Source organism: Haliaeetus albicilla, chromosome 4 (assembly GCF_947461875.1).
Source record: "Haliaeetus albicilla chromosome 4, bHalAlb1.1, whole genome shotgun sequence".
Classification (NCBI taxonomy): Eukaryota; Metazoa; Chordata; class Aves; order Accipitriformes; family Accipitridae; genus Haliaeetus; species Haliaeetus albicilla.
Genome location: NC_091486.1, coordinates 3,267,680 through 3,291,784, shown reverse-complemented (window position 1 = coordinate 3,291,784; position 24,105 = coordinate 3,267,680). Strand labels below are relative to the sequence as shown.

Here is a 24,105-nt window from a genome sequence, read left to right as displayed (position 1 = left end):
GGTCAATAAAAGAAATAAAAATATAAAACAATACGTTTTTTCATCTTCCAGTGTGTAAATGTTGCAATTCTGAATATAGCATTAAAAATATTGCCTAAATCCTTCTTTTAATTTCCAGAGGACTTTACATCTGGCAGCAACTTGCAATACATTGCAGAATATTCTGGAAAAAAATGAGAGACTGTCAAAGCTTCATCTTCTACTAGGATGTGATTTAGCAGAAAAATTCTGTAACAGATTGAGTTATGTTTTCTTCTAGCACAGTAATTGGCTTCATGTTTCAAAATATGAACCACTACAAATAATGTTTCTCTCATGTATCCAGAGGTATCTCATATTTATATCCCAATAAGCTCATAATATTGAAGAAATATGTTGGGTTTCAGGCCTTGCATGACAGCTGTAGCTCTTTCAATCATTATTATTAAAGAATATTTGAACAAGTTGCCATCTCTGTCATTTTAGAAAATTTTTTTTGCAATTTTGCAAAACAATTTGCCTCCCTTGATCTCTGCACATGTCGTAAAGACTCCACTTATTGAGCTCAGCAAATGTCACTTGTTGACTGCATGTTTCTTCTCTGTTCAGCTGTAAATTAGCCTAGGCAGAAGTTTCACAGAAAATTAGAGTCTTTGTTTTAAGAAAGTTAATTATTGCTGTAGCTCTGGTCTCTTCTGCTTTTATTTCAGACAAACATACGTTCACGCGGCTTGTTGGAATCGATGAGTGAGGGTATATATTGGGAAGTGGTGTGGGTTTGAAGTGGGATTTGCTTTGATATTTCTGTGCAAATCCATGTGATAGCTCACTGACTCATATAGCTGAAAATAGGTAGTGATATCAACCACAGAATTCTTTACAGATTTTTATTTTTTTCCCCTTTTCTTGCTTAGCTAGCTGCTCTTCCAAAAAATCCAGGTCATTATTCAAATCTGCACTTAGATTAAAACGCCAGATAGCATCACTCTTACTCATTGATGAATCACACTGGAACAAATTTTGGTCCTACTGAACAAACTATGTGTTGCCTTAGTCATAAGTTTGTTTAGCAAATCACATGTCAGGCTTAAATTAAGCACTTGCTTAAAGCGGATCCTTTTTTAATATATTCTGGAAAGTCTGCATGTAAGATTTATACTGTTTTATATATGTAAGATTTATATTGAAAATTTTTCAAAGCAAAACTAGAGAACAAAAAATTCCGTCCAAGATATAGGCCCAGTCTTTATCCCCAAAATACACCGGTTCAGCTTGTATCGTTTGGACAGAAATAAAATGAGTTACAACTGTCAGGCATAAGAACATTGACCTTTTCTTTTAAAATACAACTAACTGCTGAAAAACATGAGTTGCAAGTAAAATGACCTATTCTAGGCTATTTTGCATTAAGCAAATTCAAATCCTTCTCTTTACTGTTCTTTGCCAGTTACATTAGTCTGCACATAAATACATTATTTAGCGGCACAGTGAAGCTACAGGCCGTCACGCTGAGCTGCAGCACAAGAGCAACGGCATGGGAGCGGCAGTGAGACTGCAAAGCCCGATGCTAGAGGAAGGAGAGAGCAATTCTCAGGCAAGTCCCTCCATACCCGACAAAAGCCAACTTCAGGAGCAAAACAGAGGTAATGTTGTGGGTTAAAATATGAACAGGTGTTGTTAGCAGCATACCTAAACGGACTGCTGGAGATACCTGAAATTAAACATGTTTCGTCAAGTCTATTTCTAAATTAACTTTAAACATTGGCTTTTGGAAGTGTTTGGTAAGGAGCAAAAACCCACCCTGGGTGCGGTGATGCCAGCCTGGCTGCCTGCCACCAACCACACCTGGGGGAGAGGAGCACGCTCGGTTATCCCCGCAGCCTCTGCTCTGTTACTCCTGACAGCAAACTGACCTTTCTCAAAGATTTTTTGTGTGTTTTTTGCTCCTATCCCTATGCCAGTATCAAATTTGCACTGAATCTTTTAAACTGTCACCAAATGGCTCTTCACATTAACAGGGCCTTTCTGCCCAGCCATGAATGAGGGAGGATGACAGGAATTTACCTGAAATTTAAATTTAAAAACTAAACACAAAATAAGTAACGTAAATAAAACCATTTCCAAAAATACTTAGAACAGAGCACTTGTGAAATTTTATTGAAAGGAAGGGTAGGAACTGAGGTTGTGATGTTCATTTATAAATCACACAGCAGAGGAAATGGGGTTGGGTTGCATCCACCCATGGCTCCGGCTCCTATGTGCCTTGTGCAGAAACATTAAAGTAGAAATGACCTTTGAGAGTGTATTTTCTAACAGATTAAAGGTATGGTTAAAAGAGGAAAAAAATTCAATTTAATATATTCAAAGCATATCCTGAATGATGATGTGTCCATGGGAATAGGATAAATGCAGAAATGAGACTGGCAGATTACAGCTAAACCACAGCATGATCCATTGGAAAAAATATCATCAAACCTTCTGAAGCTGTAGCAGACGAGGGCTCCACTCTCATTCTGAGCTGGAGAAAAGCAAAAGCTTTCGCAGTGCTGGTTAAGCATGACCAAGTCTCCGCCCGCAGTGGAATGAAGACCTGCGGAGCTGTCTGTCAGGAAATTAATAACCCCAACGATGTGCTAAGACCTATGGTTCCTTGTTGTGGTTGTCTTGTCATATGGAGAATCTGTTCCCTTTCCAACTGGTAACAGAGCAAAACAAAAGGTGTTATTAAAGAGGTGCCGGCAGGAAAGGAAAGCCGAGTATATAGAACCATAACTTCCCAATTTAGAATATTTTAATATGTCCCAGGTGACATGAGGTCACTGTTTTATTAATAATCTTTTGAGTTGGTGTTGTGGTTTAACCCCAGTCGGCAATTAAGCGCCAGCAGCCGCTGGCTCACTCCCCCTGCCAGTGGGGTGGGGGAGAGAATTGGGGAAAAAAAAGTAAAACTCGTGGGTTGAGATAAAGACAGTTTAACAGGACAGAAAAGGAAGGGAAAATAATTAATAATAGAATATATAAAACAGGTGATGGACAATACAATTGCCCACCACCCAGCCAATCCCCGAGCCATGATGCCCCCCCGGCCAGCTCCCCCCAGTTTATATACTGGGCATGACATCGTATGGTATGGAATAACCCTTTGGACATAGCTGTGTTGCCTCCCGGTTTCTTGTCTGGCAGGGCAGTATGAAAAGCTGAAAAGTCCTTGACTTAGTACTGCTCAGTGATTGAAAACACCAGTGTGTTATCAACATTCTTCTCACACTAAATCCAAAACACAGTACCATACCAGCTACTGAGAAGAAAATCAACTTTATTCCAGCCGAAACTGGGACAGTTGGTCATCCAGATATCTGAAGTTAGAGTGAAACTCATGAGTCTGAAACTCACCAGCACATAAAAACTCAAAGGTAAACAAGTCAACTGGTACAAGTCTCACTGCCAGACTGGGAGAGCCCCATTCTCCTCCGGGACAAGGGGCTGTTCATCTAACCACCCCGCAATGGCCAGGAGCCTGGACAGCTGAGCATGTACTGCTGCTGATTTCAGTGCTGTTTCAGCCTGGGTTCTTACTGTACATTAAACATAGATACTGCTGAAGCAAAGACAGAAAATAAAAAGGAAAAGCTTAAAGCAATGGTAAAAACTCCCTTAATGGCTGTTTGAGGAGAAGGTACATTGCTTTAGCAGTGCTGCACATATCGTACTTATATGCAACTAGTGTATCACCAGAGGGTAAGACCAATGTCCTGGGTTTGGTCAAACTCAGCTCCATTTTCACTATCCTTTAGAACAGCTAAAACAGACCTGCAGGTACGGACAGCGTAGGTTTTCCTGATCAATCATGCAGTTAGTACGTAGCACTCCTAGGTGGGCAGATCAGAGCTTTAGAATCCTTCAAAACCAAAATAATAATTAATCTTTCTCTCTTCCTGCTTCAAATTTGTCAACTAAAAGAATGGAAAAAAAAAATTAAATATTACTTGCTTGTCTGAGTTTTTATGTATAGTTCTATTTCTATTTCAATAGATAATGCTGTTATGCATACCTATTCCAATGTGATACTGCCTATTAAAAATCTAATGGGGCCTAGAAAGCCTTTTGTTAAAAGCAGATCATAAGAAAAATCTCTTTAAGCTTAGCTGAGATCCATATTATCCATATTTGGGGAGTAAAACTAAGATTTTACAGAAATATCCCAAAGTTTGATACCAAATCTGTGTGAAAACATGTTCTAATGTATTTATCACTTTCCCCAAGAAATTCAGGAAACTCGGGGTCTAAATTATAAACTGATCTGACATTTATGATTGATTTCATGTTAATAAATTTCTGCTCTGAGAGCCTCTGAAAAATGCAGCACTAAGGTCCTGGACCGTCTTTTGCCAATTTGACATTAGTTGTGCCCATGTGAAAAGAAAGAACAAAAAAGGCACCTAAGTTATCATAGACAAAGCCATTTAAAACAGATTTTAAAATTGTAGAAGCTGTTTGACACATCAGGAGCCTCAGTTCCCAGTCCCTGGAGATCAGTGTGACTGAGAATTCAACCTTAGTCACTTCTGAAAATAATGTCATTTATTGCTAGAGGATCACAGTTGTGAGATGGTTGGGTTTGATTCTGAAGGGATTAGCGGCCTGGAGAAAGAGAGGAAGCTTCAGCCTTCAGTGTAAAGCTAATGTGTACTGTGTCTTCAAAACAAGATGTATATGCCCATTTTTTCAAGTTTCATGGTTAGGATTTTTTGATAGCAATATTCTATTCCCTTTCATCAGCATAAAACACAGGTAATCTCTGAGACCCTGAGCAGCTAATTTTCCTTCTGTGTTGCAACACATTTTAGGATCACAGACTAACTGAGATTGGAAGCAACTTCTGGAGCTCGTTGGCTCTGACCCCTATTCAAAGCACGCCAGGCTGGAAGTTAGCTTTAGTTGCTCTAAGCTTTGTTCAGTGAGTTTTTAAGTATCTCCAGTGGAAAAGATTCCCCAGCTTCTCTGGGACGCTGCATCAGTGTTTAACCAAACTCACTGTGAATTTTTTTCCCTTATGTTTAATCACTTTCCCTTGTCACGGCTTGTAACTCTTCCCTCTTCCTTTCACGGTGGACTTCCACCAAGAGCCTGGTTCTGCTCAGCAATCAGATCCCTCCTTAGCCTTCTCTCCCCACACAAAGCAAACCCAGTCTTCTCGGATGTTCCTCATACCTTAGGTGCTCTAGCTCCCAACCATCTTGGAAAGCCTCTGGACTTGGTTCCTGTAGGTCAAAATTCTCCAGACAGAGTATCACAGCGCAGAGCACAGGGGAGGAATCACTTTTGTACTTAGTTTGCGCTCAAATACATACACTCAGTCTTTCAAACTAACTTCATCTTGTTATTACCACCCTCCACTTTGACCCACCTGGTGTCTGCTTGATGATTTTGAACCAGAAATGGGATTTTCCATGCCTCGTTTTTCTAAAAGAGGAACCATGGAGGAGCTGGCATGGCTATCGGTGGGTCCATGTAGAAGCTCAGCAGTTATTCCTGGTTACCCAGCACAGGAGAGGATTATGTCTTAAATAGCATTGCAGCGATTTGAGCTCCTGGAAGCTAGGCACTAGCTGCATTTCATCCTGCCCCACTGAAAGAGTATCGCTGGCAACAGCTTTTTCACCTGGAGGTTAGTCGTGACTTAGAGTACCTAATTATATTTCAATATTTAGCTTTCTGGCTAATAGGAAAAGGGGAGTTACAATAGGCAGTTGATGTTTAAGCCTTGCAGGTGATAAGTTAATGCTGCTGGGTTGACTGGGATATTCCTGGGAACACACTGCTCCTGCTTCTACATTAAAATATTTTTCCTGGGACATAGCTCATGGCTTGAAGAGTTGAGCTATCTGACCCCTTCAACCATTCAATATTCTCTTTTATAAGATTCATAAATACAAATTTTCCTGCCACAGTTCATTTCTCCAGCGGAAGAGAGCCACCAGAAAGGCCATCATAGAGCAAGGAGAAAGGGCTTGTAGACTTACTGTGAAGTACTCCTGTAAAGCACAACTTTCCTGACACATCCCACAACTGTTGGTTCTTGGGATCATGGGGACAATGCAGTGCAGATCAAATACGTTGACAGATAGATTAATTTCAGTAATTACCACCACAATCTGAGAATAAATCTTCTCCCCGCACTGTGGTGATCCTCAGTGTCGAACTGTTGTTTCTGCATTGTTCTTCCCTTTACACAGCGCTCCCTCTCTACTTCTTTTGTTAACAGCAATTTAGAATAGCCATTTTGTTTCATTTTCCAAGTGATTTTTTTCCTGATTTTGCCATGTGGTATTATATTTTGCTGGAAAGTGGCAAAACAGTACAGAAAAAACTTGATAATGTTCTCGTAACCTTAGGAGGCTACACATCGCAATAAGCCTGAAGCATTAAACAAAGAAATTGCTACTGGCCTAAATCTATGCATTTGTTTTTCTGCTTTGAGAGTAAGATACTTTTTCCTGCTAGAACCACCATATAAAAGTTTTATTGGCTTAGTGTTGAATATAACAAGAAATCGATTAGGAAGTGTTTTCTTTTGCTTTATGGGTTGCTATAGGTCAGTGGTAGACAATACTTTGTGTGCATTTATTATTATTTAAATTTTGAGTACAAGCTGTTCATCAAGTTCCCTAAGTGGGTGACATCTCAGAAGAACAGGTACATGAACTACAAAGAAATCTGTCTTTATATCTCCTATTGCAGTTACTGTAATAGACTACTGTCTGATAGTTAAGGCGAGAGGAGAAGGTATCTCTCGCTTCACTATATTTTGCTTTTAAGGAAAACTTAAATCTGTCATTCTTTTTGATCAAAGAAAGCATAGCCCATATTGCATTATAATTTCACTGAGAGGAAAAAAACCCGGTATCTTACAAATGTATTTTGGATAATCCAGAGAGGTTGGGATTACAACTCCTTGGCTTTATGGATCATTTTCCTCTAAAGGATTAACCTGTGACTTCAGGAAAAGCTCACAAAAATATCGGTGTGTTTACAATCAAGAAAGAACTGTGCAAAGAACTTCATTAACAAACGACTACCAAATACTTGGGGGAAAATGGGAATGGATTAATCTGGGCTCCTTGAAAATATAACTATTGCACTGGCATTTTTTTCGATTGAAGATTTATACTAAAACTCTGATGTAATTTTCTTTTTATACAATGGCAGTATTTTCCACTCCTTTATTTCTCCTTTGTTTCTAAGAATGATTAACTAGTGATACTATTCAGGTACTTGCAGAAACATTACCAAACCCAGTCATTCTTTTGTGTTATATGAGATTTTTGCGGCACCTGGAGTAGCCAGAAGCACTTAGTGTCCTGATTTTTAATCTCATAGGCATTATTCAGGATTTCAGGGTTAGAAATTCCCATCACGCCTGCTACATTCCCTGATTTTCCTATGAACAAACATGGGACGTATTGCACAAATGTTACTAGAGTTTTCAAAGCCTCAGTAGCAAGGAGTAAAGCTTGCCAGAAGTTTGTCTTCCATTGACTCACTGTGCCTCACCACGGGGTAACCTAGATAGAAAGTGAAACGGTTGCAACTGGTTTTCTAGTAGTTTAAAAACGCTTGTGCAGGCTCTTTAGAAATTGTCCCACGGGGTTTGTTTACCTCTTCTGTTTTCTTCTGTCAAGCTGTTTTCAGCTGCTTCTGCTCCTCTGTGCACTAGCTCTTCGGTAAATCCTGCCTCTTCCCTGCTGCCCTGCGCTTGCTGGAAGCTAGGTGTTTGCAGTGCCCTGAGAAGTCTTCTGCCCAGGAGCCACCCTAGGAGACCCTGGGTGGCTACCTGGCCATTTCTGAGCCTCCTTGGTTATTTGATTCACTGGGGAGAAGGCAGTCTTCCTGCACCTCTACACAGAGTGAAATTTTTATTTAAAATATTTATGACAAAATCACCTTTTCTCTGGCTTTCCCAATTCCTATCTGGCTACATATCTTCATCGTAGTTCCACAAATACAACCTTCAGTTATCCGTAATTTGCATTTGCAAGCTTCCAAGGCTTACATGTGAAAGCTCAAACTTGAAGGCATCACCCACCTTTCCCTAACTTTCACTAGTGTCCTCTTACCCTGTCCGCTCTATCCCACGCCCACAATTCAGTTCCCACTTCTAACTCTTTTCTTCCTTTTTTTCTTAGTGCAGTTCAGAGAAATGTTGTGAACAGGTACTGCTCTGTCTGTACTCCAAACCTGAGTCCAGGACACATGGAGGAGGCTCTACACATCCAGCTTCAAGTTCAATCTCAGAGGAGTATGTAGTTAGACTCAGCTATGTGAAAATATCCTCTCAAGATCAATTCAAAGTGAAACAAAAGCTCTCAGAGGCGTGAATGGCATTATTCACACAGTGAGAGTGCCTGCGGAGCTGTATATGCACCGCACTTCCCTCTTCTTGATTACCCAGCTTTCTCCCAGCACCGAGCTGATGCATACTCCAAACTGGCCTTTTCTCAGCTCTGCATCGCACCCAAAACACGGCGTGCCTGCACCATGCCCTCGGTGCTACAGTCCGCCCTGCGCCATCACACACCCTGGGCAGCCAACCCAGTCCAACACTCTGACTGGTGCATGTAGTAACCGTGGGCCAGCTGCAGCTCCCCACCCCAGTCCTCCCAGTTCATAGTGGCTAAATACACCATGTGGAGGTGACAGCAAGGGAAGGACTGATTGAATATGCATGAACATCTACAACTGGTAGCTCACTTGCCTTTTTTAATACAACTAGTTCCTCCTCTCTTCTCCCTGTCTGCTCCCACCTCTCCCATCACTTCAGTTCAAATCCCTGAAGTGGGACTTCCCAGGACAGGACCTAGCAATGGGTACGAGGCACTGGGGTCTACCCCAAATGTAAACACACTGCTCCTCCTTCCAAAAAGAGTTTGGCTGTGAGCCGAAAGCACAAGAGTGAAGAAGCTGAATGTGCTAATAGGCAAATTTCTCCCATCTTCTCAGGGAGCAATGCTGAACCATTAGTCACTTAAATAAGAATGAATTGCTCAGCTGAGCATAGCTCACAACATTGTTCCTGAGGAAGCAATAGCTGGTATAAATGTGTGACTTTTCTCGAAGCAGGTCTTCTAAAACGTCTGTGTATTTATCAAGATATGGTTGCATACGCAGCAAGATATTTCAATGAATAGTGATCAACAGCAATTTGGAAGAGGAAATACTGTATCAGATTTGCTATGACTGATGTCTGCATAATAAAAGTGTCTTTTTTTATACTATTTTCTTAAAAAAACCCTCTTTGGCAAGGAAGTACAGGAATTTGAATCTTGAATACATTTTTAAATCTATGTGTTGATTGCATAACTTACAACGGAAGACTAAAAACTTTCTTTCGTTATTATGAATTTATGCGCTGAGAGTGTACTACTAACAGTAGCACCACTATTCATTGCTGACTTAACGCTTTCATTTTCCTTTTGACTCTTCTTGCAATCAAGCTAATATTTTTGTTTCTTGATGCACAGCAACGTTGTGGAGAGACTTGTTTTTCTGTGATTGTTTTCAATCCCTTTTTCCAGAAGAATAGGGGAAGTAGAGAACACACGACGACACTACTCCGATACAAGTGATAATAAACTTCCCTCTGATTAGCATCACAGTCGAACAAAAGCACAACCTTTCCTCCTGGGAGAACGGACACCTCGAGAAGCCTCGAACTGTGCCCACACCTGAATTCACAAGAGGGTCACCCCAGCACCCAGGGTCCCCTTGATTCAGCCCCGATGTCAGGCTCCCACTCAAGCCATCCCACCACGATGGGAAAATAAGTGCGCTGCATCGGCTAAGGCGTCTTTCCGCAGGGAGACACTTTGCTGCCAGCTGCACCACAGTTCCTATTTTCACTGTATTAATCCATTAAATCTGCCCTTCCTGCACCAGCAAGGACTGCTACTCCAGGTCAGGCCGAAACAAATCATATCAGCCCCAGAACTAGGTGGGCAGGGAAAATGCTGCCATTTTTAATCAGTAAGAAAAATTGTTATATCTGGGCCACTAATCCAGAAGACAGCAATTATCAAGATTTTTTTTTTTTAGGTAAGCTTGTGGCTGTTAGGGTATTTATAAAAAGTTCTGTTTGGTGTATTTCCTGATTTCTTATTTTTACAGTTGCCTGCAAATTTATTTTTAGAAAGCAGACCCACTTCTAACCTTGCACTAAAATTCAGCAGAATTATAAAGCTATGAAGAGGAAAGGGAGCATCTCTTACTGCTGGGCCAGAGTTTTTCACAGAGTCCATTTTAGGGAAATTCCTTCGCTGTGGCTTCTGAACTCTGAATAAAAATTGTAACAGTTTTTAATGCTCCATGATTCTTACTTTAAGTGGCAGGATGGGGTTTATTTTTTAATTTTTTAACACAAGCTGGGGAGCTCCCAGCTCCTCAAAACACATTGATTAAAAAAAAAAATTATCTTGTATTTGCCTCCTGAGGTGTGAAGCTTTGGGATAAATTTGTATACATTCGTAAACTTGGTTTTCACTATTTTCTCTGCTAGATATTTCTAAATGACAGTTGAGTAAATCTCTCTCTTTTTAAGACCTACTGTTCTTTTCCAAAACTTTATGGTATTAATACAATCCTTATTACGTACCAATTTTAAGAGTAGTTTTCTAGTTCCAGTCATAACCATTCTTTTCCTCCTTACTAGTCACTGCATTGTAAAGCTACCTTTTTCCTGGTGGTAAAACAAATGAATGTGCAACATTTACACAAGTCATGTGGCAGCAGTGGAAGCTGCAGCGCTCTTCAGAATGACCAGGAAGGGACTAGCCCATGCCAGGCCGAGCATCGTCTGGTTTTATTTAGTGCAAAGGGCTTTTTTTTGTTGTTGTTGAGGGGGAAGGGGAGAGAGTAGGAAAGAGTATTTGTTTGTCTTGAGAGAAATAATAAAAATCTATGCTGCGATTTCCTCGTGTATAGGAGAGGTTTGGTATTTATACTATTTGGCATTATCCCCTTCTGTTCACTTGCATACGATCTAGTTAATGACACAGAAGAAGCTGTTGCTTTGAAGCCCCTGGCCAGCCTGCCAAACCCACCTGGTGAGTAAACAAACCAGCTGCCTTAACGTGATCTTACTTCACACTTTCACTGCAATGTCTGCAAGATGACACCGTGTGATGTCGATGATGCTGCACTGGATCTTCTGTCAAGTCTTGCCTGTCAACTACCAAAAGAACCACCAATTCCCTCCATGCTGACCATTTTCAACATTAAGTGATGTCAAATAGGTTCAAAAAGGTTTTGGCAGACTTCTTAATGTTTATGATTTTCAGTGGGTGTATCACTTGAGATGCGGTGATTAGTATGAATTCATGTATCATATTTAAGCTATGAATATCCTTATTATTAAATTCCCTTTGGCGAAAAAGTACTGCTGGTTTAGAACACTGCTTTGTTTTCAAATGCATCATTTTTGCTTTATATTCTATCTTGCCTGTTTTAAAAATCAACCCCAGATTTCTGTGTTTCTGAGCTGCACTCGTACAGGTGGCTAATGGCTTTACTTGATGTTCTGCATATGCTCAATTTAAATACTAACTGTGAGAGAGATGAATATAGACATGTATGCATGTCTACATCAGTGAAGAACAAATTTCAGCCTGCAAAAGTAAAAATGTCTTTATAAGCACCTACGAATGACCTCTCTTAAAAGGAAAGCTTTTGCAACCTCAGTTGTTAGTATCTGTTGGGCAAACTAGTTGTTCTATAAGGAAGTAGTGTGTCATATAAATGTGCAGGTTTGTGGAATGTAATTCCAAGACAAATTCATCTGGTTTCATAATGGCATTGTTTTTAACTTACTGGTTGAATTGTGTCATAAAAGAGCGCAGTCGCAGTCAAGAGTAGATTTATCTTTTGACTAAGAATCCAAGATTTTATACAATAGGAAACTGCTGCACTGGGTTCCTTTAAAGAACTGATGACCCCTCCCGATGCCTATGTTAACCTTCAGACGTAAAGCATGCTTTCCTTTCATTTTAAATGTATTTCTTGACATGGATATTTTTGGTATAAAACTCCTAAATCAGGAGCTTCCTGCTGCTTCCTAGCTTGAGCATTTTTCATCATTTTACCTTCCTGCTATAATGTGGGCAATCGGCTATTTTCGTAGCTGCCTTTTTATTTAGTTTTGTATAGTGTCTGTTGCTGTCGGGCTCCAGTTTTTAACTCAATTTTCAACTTTTATAATTTTCATTCAGAGCTTTAAATCTCCCAAGAAGCTATTCCATACTAGATTTCAGGTTTTGGCTGACAGGTTTTGGTGACCTTAAAGAGGAAAATGTGCAGGCTGCCAGTCCCCTAAACCCTTTGAATAATTTGAAATAGAAATGGTTTGGAACAGCTGATACATTTAACTCTGAACATTAGCCACTAAGCATGCTTAGTAGCTACTTTGATCAAGCTCTTTTTCCTGACAAAACCCCCTTTGAAATGAATAGGACAGAGGTTCCTTTCACTTCAATAGGAGTTCTCAGACATAGGGAGAAAGAAGGACTTCATAACCTTTAAAAAGACTCCCCTAGTCCATTCATATATCTCCTGGAAAGCTCGGCACTTTCCCTTGTGCTGAAGTTACTAAGCCAGCCTCCTGGCTACTTTTAGGCTCCCTTCTAGTGAAGCTTTGCTTAAACATGAGATCAAAACACTCTATAATGAGGCTGCTGCTGCTGCTGCTAACGAGGCAGGAATCCTGAATGTACAATGGCTGTATCAGTGACATCGGAAATACTTGTTAGCATAGATTCGTCAGCATCACTTTCCTAATCGCATCTTCTAACCCTCATGCAGTGTACCTGGCATGTTGCAGAAGACAAAGACAATTCTTCTATACACTTCGTATCTTGATGGTTGTTTTTGTCTATCTACAGTCAAGTCCTTAGCACCCTAAAATACTAGTTATCTTCTAACATCGCTCAATTAATTGAGGTTTCAAACACCCCACAACGCTGATGAACAACACCATCCCTTTTCAGAGGCCATTAACCACTTCTGGAGTCTCTCTTTCTATACTGTCCCTGCATTTTTTTTTTTTTTTACTACTTCTTGTACTTATAAGGTGACAACACACAAAACAAAGAACTATTACACCCTCATGACATATCATATTGCAATAACGTACATTGAGATTTCTTGACATAACCGTCCATAAGTGATGCTTCTGTTTGATGTAAGACTAATGCGGGGAGATATATATTATTAGCAAAAAAAAAAAAAAAAAAAGAAACAGGAAAAACTTGCAAAAAGACCACCAGAAATGTCCCAGGCTGTAGGCAGCTACAGTGAGAACAAGCATTCCTTGTGTTAAATGTCACTATGGAGAAGCAGAACCAAAAGCAAGGACGTGATAAAGCACCCAAGCCTATATAGCTCTAACATTTCTCTTGATATATGTGTTCAAAAGAAATTTGGGTATTTTTGGCCTATCCAGTATGCAAGTGTGCATATTCGATTGCGTTAACTTGCACAGGAAATACAAAGGCAAGTCAGAATTCAACTACTGAACAAGTACTTTTGTTTGAGACATTGTTTCCTTCATTTCTGCATCAAAAGTAAGTTATCTATAGGTCAAATAGAGCTCATAATTTTTTTACAGCTGAAATTCTTCAGAAAACCTGTAATATTTTACAAGATGAAGAGATCAGAGTATGTACTGAAAAGATGTGTGGTTCTGGCTTAAAGCTAAGCTACTGTAAGTTGAAACTTTAGTTCTACCCACGTTTGGCTCTGTGCAATGGCTTTTTTGACTACATAAAAACCCTCAGAATCCTACAGGGCATAATTTAAAAAAAATTGCATTGCTTGTAGAAATAAAATAATGGGATGAGTTTAGGACTAAGAGCCACCTTGAGGGTAAATATGTTGCATTTTTGTTCTTTTTTTTTGTTTAAGCAGTGAAAAAGAACAGAACATGGACACAAAGGGAAAAGGTTATTGCTATCTATTGTTCAGTTGTGCTAACTGAAAAAGCAAAAATATCTGACGGCAGTGTGTAAAATGCCTCTTTCTTGCTAGAAGGGAAGCAGAAAGAGGAAAGTCCTTCTTGTCTTTTAACTACTTGAGGAAGTACCTCAGGAGGAACTGCCTGTTCCATGCAGCTAACGTAACCTTTTCAAATGCACGTTATCTGTACAGCAGGGCCATAACAGCATCCGTGTAATGGTATTTATACGGAAAATTCATGAAACATGAGCTGAAAATGCATTTTATTTACTGAGACGGGAATTCATGACCCTCATATGTTGTTTGTCAACAACTGCAGGGGAAGCTCACTCGTGGGTACAATTTTTAATGTCTGTGCCAAAATGTGAAGGTGGGTCCCAGCAGGTGGGGTTGAATTCGGTTCAGCATTTATTTTAGGCACACATCTAAGTAGCGGATAAACAAGACAACTTCAGGCAGAAGTGCGTCGCAATTAGTCTTTGGAAAATGGCAACCGTCTGCTGCTACCAATCAACTGTGAATCAATTTGGAGGTATCAAAACGATTTTGGGTGTTGGAAGTTTGGCCACTTCTAAAATGGTGCTGAACTATACATTCTAAGCTAGAAACTATACAACTTTTAAATATTTGCACGTTAATTCTAATCCAAGTCAAGAATTGTCTATCTTTATGACTAAAAATATTTTAAGGAAATTATAAATAAGTGCAATCTATCATATTTTTGTTCTCTGTTCCTTTTTCTCATAATTTTTACAGCTTCATTTGTTCATATGACTACTACTGAACATTAACCTGATGCTTTCACAGGAGTAGCTAATACAATTTCCAGCTCTCTTTCCCAAGCTAATTTGAGTCCATGGCTCATGAATGTAATGTTATTGCTGCTTCTTTTTTCCTCTTGTGTATTACTGCACTTATTTCATCTTCCTTATCTCTCTCTCTGGCTGACACAGTTCTTTATTCTTTGTTTTGTAAATCATGTGTTTATCATGAGCAGTAGTTGTATTTGCTATACAAAACCATATAAATAACAAATGTAGCAGGTAACTAAAAATGAATGGCAATTCAGAGACTGAACCTCTTGGGTCAAGCTTTTTTTTTTTTTAATCAAAGAAAGGGCATATTAGATACAGTTGGCACTGTGGTCCAAACGGTAACATCGTGAAGTTTTGTCTGCCTAACAGTTCCATTTTACTTCAGAGATGGAAGATTGCCCTGACAACTCCTGTGAGCTCTACGGTGGAGTTGAGAAAAAGCAGCTGGCCTGATCTCAGGGTGTCAAAATAATATGGAAGTGACGAGGTGTTTGAAGTACTACAGGTCTTTGATGAAGGGCTTTGCTGACTAAAGTCAAGACACTGAACCGATGTGGGAAGCCCTGGATTGGTAGAGGACCGTGGCTTTCTCTATGTGGAGAACTTGGGTTTTTTCTCTCCCAGTCGGACGCCTTAGTTTCATCCTTTGAAAAAGCGGGCCAAACCGAACAGGAGCGAGGCACTTCTATGGCCGAAGAGCCTCAACAAGCACGCACCGCACAGCTACCCCCCAGTAACTCCAGACCTACGGACAGGTCTTCAATACAAATTTTTGCGCATGAGAAGCACCTTATTTTGCGGTACGCAGGACTTAACCTCTCTTCGAGGCTCAGCCCGTGTGGAGAGCAATACGGGACATCTCTCTTGAGGAAGGGAAAAAAAGAAAAAGACAGAAAGAAAACCCGAGCAGGTCTGAGTTTTGTTTCTGAAGCGTTGGTTTGTAACAGTAAGTGAAGCTAGTTCTCCTGACGGCTGTCTTTATTGCTAAAACGTTTTAATCCCCAAACGGCTAACGGTGCGAGCCCTTTGGAGAGGAACCCGGGGCCGGCGAGGCGGGCTCCAGCCCCACAGAGAAGGAGCCCGCCCTTCCCGCCTCACAGTCACCACACGGGCTTCCCGCCACCCGGCACGGAGCTGACCCTCCTCGCTGCCTCTCACCGCCCCGGTGGACGGCCGGCAGCCGGCGGGGCGCATCGTTCGCAGCCACCACCCGTCCCGGCGCCGTTTTTTCCAGTCACAAGCTCCTCCCGATGACTCCGCCCGTCAGCAGCGGGCGGGGGGACAGCGAGTTCCTTTCTCTCTCCCCCCCCGCCCTCACCCCCGCCATTTCCCCACACGTCTCGTCTCGCCTCAGCGGGCACCGTCCCCGTCCCGTCCCGCCTCACACGGCCGCGTCCCCGCCGCCCCCCCCCATCTCCCCTCAGCCTCCCGCCTTCGGCTGCGCGCGCACCGCGGCTGCCCCCTCTCCTTCTCTCCTCCCTCCTCCCCTCTCCCCCCCTCCTCCTCCCCCCCCCCCCCGAGCTCTCGCGTTGGCTGTCGGGATCGCTGGCCGCTTTGGTTAATGTCCGCCATGTTTGCCATGGCGCAGGGAGCGGATCGAGCGAGCCCGGCGCGGATCTAGGGCTGCGGGGCGTGAGCTGTGAGCTACGGGCGGCCCCGCGGAGAGCTGTTCCGGGGCGGCGGGACCCTCCATGGTGGTGCGGGCCGGGTGCGGGAGCGGCTGGGAGGCGGCGGCGAGGCCGCACTGAAGGCCCCCCCCCCCCGCCCGCCCGGCCCCGGGGTGTTATTGTGAGGGGGAGACAATGAGCAAACTCTCCTTCCGAGCCCGGGCGCTAGACGCCGCCAAACCGCTGCCCATCTACCGCGGCAAGGACATGCCCGACCTCAACGACTGCGTCTCCATCAACCGGGCTGTGCCGCAGATGCCCACGGGGATGGAGAAAGAGGAGGAATCGGTAAGGGAGCCGCGCAGGGGGGGCACCATTGTTTATCAGACACCCCCCTCCCCTCACGGGAAATAGGCCATTGGCATTCACCAAGCGCACTACGCACGCTCCCCACCGCAGCGCTGCACGGTTCTTACGGGGCCCTGCGCAAAGAGCGCAGCGTAAACTGCTGTCCGACGCCGTAAGCGGGCCCTGCTCCGCCATCTTCTTTGCGTCCCGACTCGCGAGTGTTTTGATTAGTGGGGGGGGTGGGGTGGGGGGAGGCCTTTACGCTAGCGTAAGAAGGAGGAAGGCGCAAGATGCATCTCTGAATGAGCGAGCGAGCGCTGCGGCCGCAGTTGGCGTAGCGTGCCTTTGCTGCCGCCGCTTCCCCTTGTGCGCCGGGAGCGGGAGCGGGGCGGACCGGCGGCGGCGGCGGCCCCGCGGACGGGGGAGCGGAGGCAAGCGGGAACGGGACGCCCTGCCTCTCGTTTCCCGCTGTGGTAGAAGGCGCTGGAGAGTGGCCCGTTCAGCTGCGCGGCCCCGAGCCGGAGCAGCGTGTTTTTTTTTTTTTTCACGCCGCGCGGGCAAAACCGGGGGCTTCGGTGGGTGTAGTGACAAGCGGCCTTTCGCCTTGTCCGGCCCCCGCTGAAAGCAGAGGACCGCTGCGGGCTGCGCTTTGCGCTTGCTACAGGTTGTCCGCATGTGCGCCGGCAGGGTAGGGGCTGGAGGGGACGGCGAGCAGCTGTGGCTCGTAGAGCTCGTTCCCTGCTGCAGATGCTGTGGGTGAAATTCTCGGTAGTTGTTAACCAGCGCGCGTCCTGCTCGTACTTTTTTTCCGAGAGAGATGTTTTGCGCTGCACGGTGCACATCGGATGTCAGACGCATCGGCTGGACGTGTTGCGTTAAGCGTTAGGCTTTCAAGCATTTAGATGATTTCTAAATAAACCAGCAAGTGTTAAAAAATAGATACACGATGCTTGTTCTTCTTATAGTGCTGGGGGGGGGGGGGAAGGTGGCTTTTGTCCGCTTAAGTAAAGGTAAGTTTCTGGGGTTTTTGACAAGCAGTAGGACAGCACCACTTTGAAAGTCCTTGCTCACGGTTCTGGTGTCATTTGACATCGACTCTTGTGCTCCTTAGAGTTGTATAAGGCTTAGATACAGGCTGTCGCCTAATGTGTCTGTACTTGTATGTAGAGCCGATAGTAAATGCACCCTCAAGAATTTCTTCAATGAATCCGTGTCTCCGCCTCAGCCAAACCCCTATGCGTGTGGATTGGCTTTTCAGAGGTTACAGCTGTCAAAGGAGGCTCCATGCCTTTCTGATTGGTTTTTCTCACTTGACTGTTGATATTAAAAGGATTCCTCTGTCTTACCGTTGTGTTTTGGTTTGTTTGGTTTGGTTTGGTTTTTTTGCTGTTTCCCCCATTGTTTTTACAGTGGGTAATACACCATGATCAAAACTTCCAGTGCTTCCCAAAGAGTAAATTTCTGCTAGAATCTGCCTGTGTATTTAAAAGGAACAACAGTGTGGTACTAACGAAGCAATCTTGGAGAGTAATTTGGTTTTCTCAGTCTTTTTCTCAGTCTTTAAAGTCTATCTTGCAGCTCTGTGTTTGCATTTAATGTTTTTAAAATATGGCTTTCCTTTTTTTTTATAAATGATTGTGTTATTTTGATAAATTATGTTTTAAATAAACTTGTTAATGGAAAATTGCTATAAGAGTTCAAGCAAGCAAGCTGCTTGTGAACTGTTTAAATGATTGTGAAGATTAGACTTCGGTAAAACTGCTTTAGTGTTGTACTAAAATGTTGCTTTTCTGTAAGAATGAATTTTATTTTCTTTGTGCTGAATTGTGGCTATATTTGATGTATTATGTAATAGTCTTGAAATGAAATGGTCATTGAAGCAATATATAAGCATAGTGCTAGATACATCAGCCAGACAAGATTATAAACTGTACTATTAATAGATTGTTCAGATAATTGCTGTGGAGTGACACTTTCTTTCATGGGGCAGCCCTTTTTCCAGTGTTGCACAAATAATTCTTTAGTGTAAATTTTTTGTGCTAGTGGTGTGTAAAGCCCTTCTAGGAAAGGCTGTTGTGGATGACAGTAGTTAAATATTTAAACAGCTTTTATTCATAGCAAATATTGCTATGACCGATTTGATGTATTTTGAAGGGACTTTTGGGGGGAGGAAGAGATCCACATAGTCGTTTCTAACATCTCAGTTACTTGAGTGTCTCAAGGCCTTTTTTTTAGCCCGAACTTTTGCCCAGGGGTGCATCTTGTGAAAGGTGTTTGAACCATCAGGGTAGCTGAGGATTTACATTTGCTGTACAAAGACACAAGCTCATGTTACGCTGGCCCCGGTATGCTGCTTCCCTTGCTGTGCCACCCTGTGTGAAGCCTTGGTGAAATCAGAAAGGTCTTGTAGTACAGTGTATCATGGGGTCAGATACCATCTTCCAGGGCTGACTCTCACTGAAAATAACAACGTATTTACAGATTTGCAAGATGTAAAATGGTTAAGATTGACATGTCTGTCTGACCTGTTCTTTATAACCTACTCTTGCTAGTACAGGTGTATGATTTGCTTTGGTCACGATTGATATTTTGTATATACAAAATTGCAGCTTTTGGTACATATGCTTTTAATGTGTTTGTTTTGTGGTTGGTTTTGTGTTGGTTTTTTGTTTTGTTTTTTGTTTGTTTGTTTTTTGTTTTAAACTAGTACTATTGTTGGGAACATAGAAAGGCTTAAAGTCTGGCGGGGGTGGGTCAACACACCTTAATGATTATCACTCATTTCTACTACTACTACTAAAGTTATTTGGACTGTGTATTAAAATGTCATACAGTCACTGTAGTCCCAGACCGGGCACCAATACACGCCGCCGGTCACACCACTACAAGAAAGTATACTGTCCAGTTTGTCAAACAAGCATCTTTGACTTTTCTTTTGCTTTGATCTTGGTGAATATTCTGGAACTATTTCTATATAAGTATCTTAGAGATTTATATCCACTTGCAGCATTTCACAAGTCAGCAGCTCATTTCTCTTACTTGGAGATTACAGCTGTGAAAGAATTAGGCTTCTGGTCTGTAGCATGTTTGTTAGCAAGTGCTTATAATTTACCCTAAATTAAACCTGAGGAGGAAAATTGTGTGGGTTTGTTTTTTGTTTTTACGCTCATGTGAGAGAGAGATTACTATTAAGCAAAAGCAGGAAGATCTCCTTTTGTGAGCTTCAGAAACTGAGCAGGAACATTTTGTATTGTTTTTTTCTGATGAGTAAGAGTTGTATTTCATAATGTTAATGAATTGTTTTGGCTAGAAGGGGGAAAAGTTGCAGAATAGATAAGCCCTGGTTTTGTTTCTTCTCGCATAACTATGTGTTTTTTTTATTTGAATACATATTACTGGAGATTGCTGAGTTGCACATTGTGGGGGAAGAATCGTGGTTAATAATGAGGCAAATTCAGGCTGAAGGCTTTTGAAAATAAATTTGAGTTGTTAGGAAGCTAAAAGCATGGTGGTAATTGATGATACCTAGATTGCCTGGTCAAAGCTGTCTGAATGTTCATCTCAAAATTCTTGTTTGAACATACATTCACTTACAGCCAAGTTTGACATCACATGACAAGGCTAAGGTTATAGAGGAAAAAGTGCATGAATAGCAAGTTAAGGATATGGTTTAACGTTATTAAAATGCTGACAGAGTACGAATGAGAAGTGACTTTCATTCTCAGTCCTTGAGTAATCACCTTGGGATGATCTTTCACTGATTGTTAAATATAATGGTCAATTTTGAATATTTTGACAGGCTGGAAGTAGTTGACTTGAAGAAATTTTTTCTTGCTTTCTTTTCTGTTTGTACTCTATCCATCCTTTAGTTCATTCAGTTTCTATTATAACACTGGAAACTTGAAGTGTTCAGCATCTGGTTTTCAAGGCATCCTGGAGCTAGTGATGGTTCTAAAGCAGCAGATCCATTCTTCTTTTGAAGCAGGAAGCATTAACTTTGCACAAGTCATAGTTTTTTGTGTGGATATTTTTGCTGATACAGTGTAACGTAATGAATATTTTTGCTGATACAGTGAACTGGAAGAGTTCAATCAGGAGGACTTCGAAATACATGTGTACACACAGAGACATCAGTAATTTTATGGCAATTCTTATTTTCTTTTTTTCTAAAAGTTTGTTATGACCCAGTCCTACATTCACATTTTCTTGCACATGTTCTTATGCCTAAATGTTTGGTGGTGGGGTTTTTTTGTGATTTCTGTTTATAAGATAAAATAGTAGTCATTTCTTAATCTTTTCTTGGAGGGGCTTCATCCTGTATGTGTCTTGTGGTTTAACCCCAGCCAGCAACTAAGCACCATGTAGCTGCTCACTCACTTCCCCCCCACCCAGTGGGATGGGGGAGAGAATTGGGGGAAGAATGAAGTAAAACTCTTGGGTTGAGATAAGAACAGCTCGATAGAACAGAAAGCAAGAAAATAATAATGAGAATAATAACAATAATAAAATGACAATAATAAAAGAACTGGAATATACAAAGCAAGTGATGCGCAATGCAGTTGCTTACCACTCGCTGACTGATGCCCAGTTAGAATCTGAGCAGTGGTCTGCACCCCCTGGCCAGCTCCCCCCAGTTTATATACTGGGCATAATGTCCCATGGTATGGAATATTCCTTTGGCAGGTTTGGGTCAGCTGCCCTGGCTGTGTCTCCTCCCAGCTTCTTGTGCCCCTCCAGCCTTCTTGCTGGCTGGGCATCAGAAGCTGAAAAATCCTTGACTTAGTCTAAACACTGCTCAGCAGCAACTGAAAACATCAGTGTGTTATCAACATTCTTCTCATACTGAATCTAAAACATAATGCTATACCATCTACTAGAAAGAAAATTAACTCTATCCCAGCTGAAACCAGGACAATGCGTGAGTGTAAACACATTGGTATTGGTTGGGGACTTCGGGGGTGCTCTGCTTTTGCCCCTTTTATCTGTTGTTGAAATGGTACACATTTTACAGATTATCGATTAATGCAATGTACAAAAAAAAAAAGCATAGTGTCATTTATTGTGGAGATTCATGCAGTTGTTCACATATTACAGCTAATTGTCAACGTAAAGGCTAGTAGTCTTGTTTTGATACACCTTATACACGCTGGAGTTGTGTTGAGTGCCCCTGTGCTACCGGCTTGCTTTCTGCAATGAAATCAGAGTTTGGAGTTCAGTGCTCGAGTCTCCCTGCTCCACTCCAGACACACTATCACATCTTTATTGGGAAACATAAGTCTTTTACAGCTGATTTTGTATATGGAAATGTTACAGGTAGTTGCTTTCATAGCATGAATAGATTTTTTTTTTTCTTTTAATCCTAGCTTAGCAATAATTATACTAAATTACAATTGTTAACCAATAGGTGCCTTGAAACAATTAGCTTACATTTTATGATGCTGATGGTATTTTCTTTTAGAGAGAGATGAAGTTCTGTAGATAGTTGTGCTGTTGATGTCCATGACTTGTAGAAAGGTGCTTAAATAAATGCAATTAAGTATTACAGACTGTCACAGAAAGCATGAGGTTGGAAGGGACCCTGGAGGTCATCTTGGCCAACCACCCTGCTCAAGCAGGGCCACCTGGAGCCTGTTGCCCACAACCATGTCCAGATAGCTGTTGAATATCTCCAAGGTGGGAGCTATCAAATGTGTGAGGACTTATTTAAGCTGTTGATTAGAAGTACCTACCTGGTGCTGTCTGATGCACTCACGTTTAGGTTTCAAAACATAAATGTGCATAAATGACTCCCTGTGTGGATAGAACCTATTCTAACTTGAGATTTGTATGTTGGATGTGCATTCATAACCTGTGGTTGAACCCTGAAAGTTGCTTACAAATGAGGGGCTTTGTAGAACAAAGGAGAAGTCGGGACACCAGTGTGTAAAATAGAAGGTCAACAGAGGATAACTTTAGTTCAAACCATGCAAATATTCTGTAAAACAGAAGTCCCTCAGAAACACTTTATGGAAGTTTAAGTAGGAAATTTGAAAGACTGTACTTCCATGCAGAAACTAAGTGAAATGGAGACAGCAGACTTGCCTTAGGAAAGAAATGGGGTTTGTTTGATTAGAATCAACTGGCTTATGTGTTGGGGAAATGTAATTTCCCACTGGAAGTTTATTTCTCAGTTTGAGTTCAGCACCTGTATTTATTTATTTATTTTGGGTATGTTTGGAGACTGCTGGGATTACTGAAGTATGTTTGGTAGTAGGTAGCATAATGCTGTGCTGTAATCTTTATTCATGGAATTTTAAACTTCAGTTCTGTTTATAAGACTTCTTTCCCTGCCTTCAGGTCCTGTATTTTTCTCCCTCCCTTTGAGACCCATTGCATCATGCAGTGATGTTCCTCACAAGTGCACATTTCAGCTCCATTTCCCAGCCATTATTTCAGTTTTCAGCTGTGATCCTCTACCCTTCCTGTGCTTTTATCTGCAAAATATTTTTGTGGCTAACAAACTTCCTTTCAGTCCACCACTGGTACTTTTTAATGTCCCATTTGATAAGTGTATATCAGACTTAACACTACGCAGGTTGGACTGTGTTAGCAGAATACTGCAGTGGGGATGAAAATAAGCTGTTGTTGAATGTGGACGTCATCTAAATGTTAGAGTAGCTGAGCGTAGTTAACTGGTGAGCTGCTAAACTGAGTAGCTTTTGTTTTGATTTGTTCTGGCTGTATTTATGTGGCTGAAGTTAAACAATACAAAGATTGGCTCTTTAGTCTCAAACTCGGGGTCAGTTTATTAGGGCTTATCACATTAACACCTATCAGCTAACCTGTAACAACTGCTTGTGAGTATAGGCTTAGCCTGTGACAAATGTCAAGTAATTTATCTTGGAGTGTGCTTTTAAGATACAGCTGAGCCAGAGTAACTGGCCTTCAGCAGGTAGGGGTGTTCTGCTTTTCCGAGTACTGAGGCCCATCTGACCCGATAATGGGAGCTGAAAGCCCACCCTGGAGAAGTTGAGCATCCTGTACTTTCAGGAGAAGTGGTAGGAGCACGTGGGGATAGAAGGCTTGGGAATGGAGAAGCGTGAGACTAGCATGCTTTTGGTCTCATCCTGAGGTTAGATGGGTTCAGCCATATCTTAAAACCACACTCTTAATTGAGATAAAAGTTGCCTTTTTGCTGCAGGCTAGAGTCCTATGCATAAGGTCAATTAACACCAGTGAAATCTGCCCTATCAGTGAAATCTGCCCTAACTGGTTTGGGTGCCTGAGTCCATAGTAGAGAACAATGGTATCTGCATGGACGTTGAGAGTCACACCTCAATTCATTATGCAGGAACTTTCCCTTATAGGTAGGTTTC

At 41.9% G+C, this 24,105-nt stretch overlaps 1 protein-coding gene and 1 long non-coding RNA gene across 2 annotated transcripts in view; one reads left to right on the top strand and one right to left on the bottom strand.

The window, feature by feature from the left end:
* LOC138685028 (uncharacterized) overlaps nucleotides 1–17,289 on the bottom strand; it is a 28,317-nt gene extending 11,028 nt beyond the window's left edge. The window contains exons 1-2 of the long non-coding RNA XR_011324255.1: nucleotides 16,879–17,289; nucleotides 2,455–2,674 (exon numbers count right to left, since the gene is read on the bottom strand). This is a non-coding gene — a long non-coding RNA (uncharacterized lncRNA). The remainder of the gene's footprint in view (nucleotides 1–2,454; nucleotides 2,675–16,878) is intronic.
* EPC2 (enhancer of polycomb homolog 2) overlaps nucleotides 16,331–24,105 on the top strand; it is a 51,140-nt gene continuing 43,365 nt past the window's right edge. Inside the window, exon 1 of the mRNA XM_069780735.1 lies at nucleotides 16,331–16,750. Within this exon, the coding sequence (XP_069636836.1) occupies nucleotides 16,598–16,750 (153 nt within the window). The 5' untranslated portion in view covers nucleotides 16,331–16,597. The remainder of the gene's footprint in view (nucleotides 16,751–24,105) is intronic.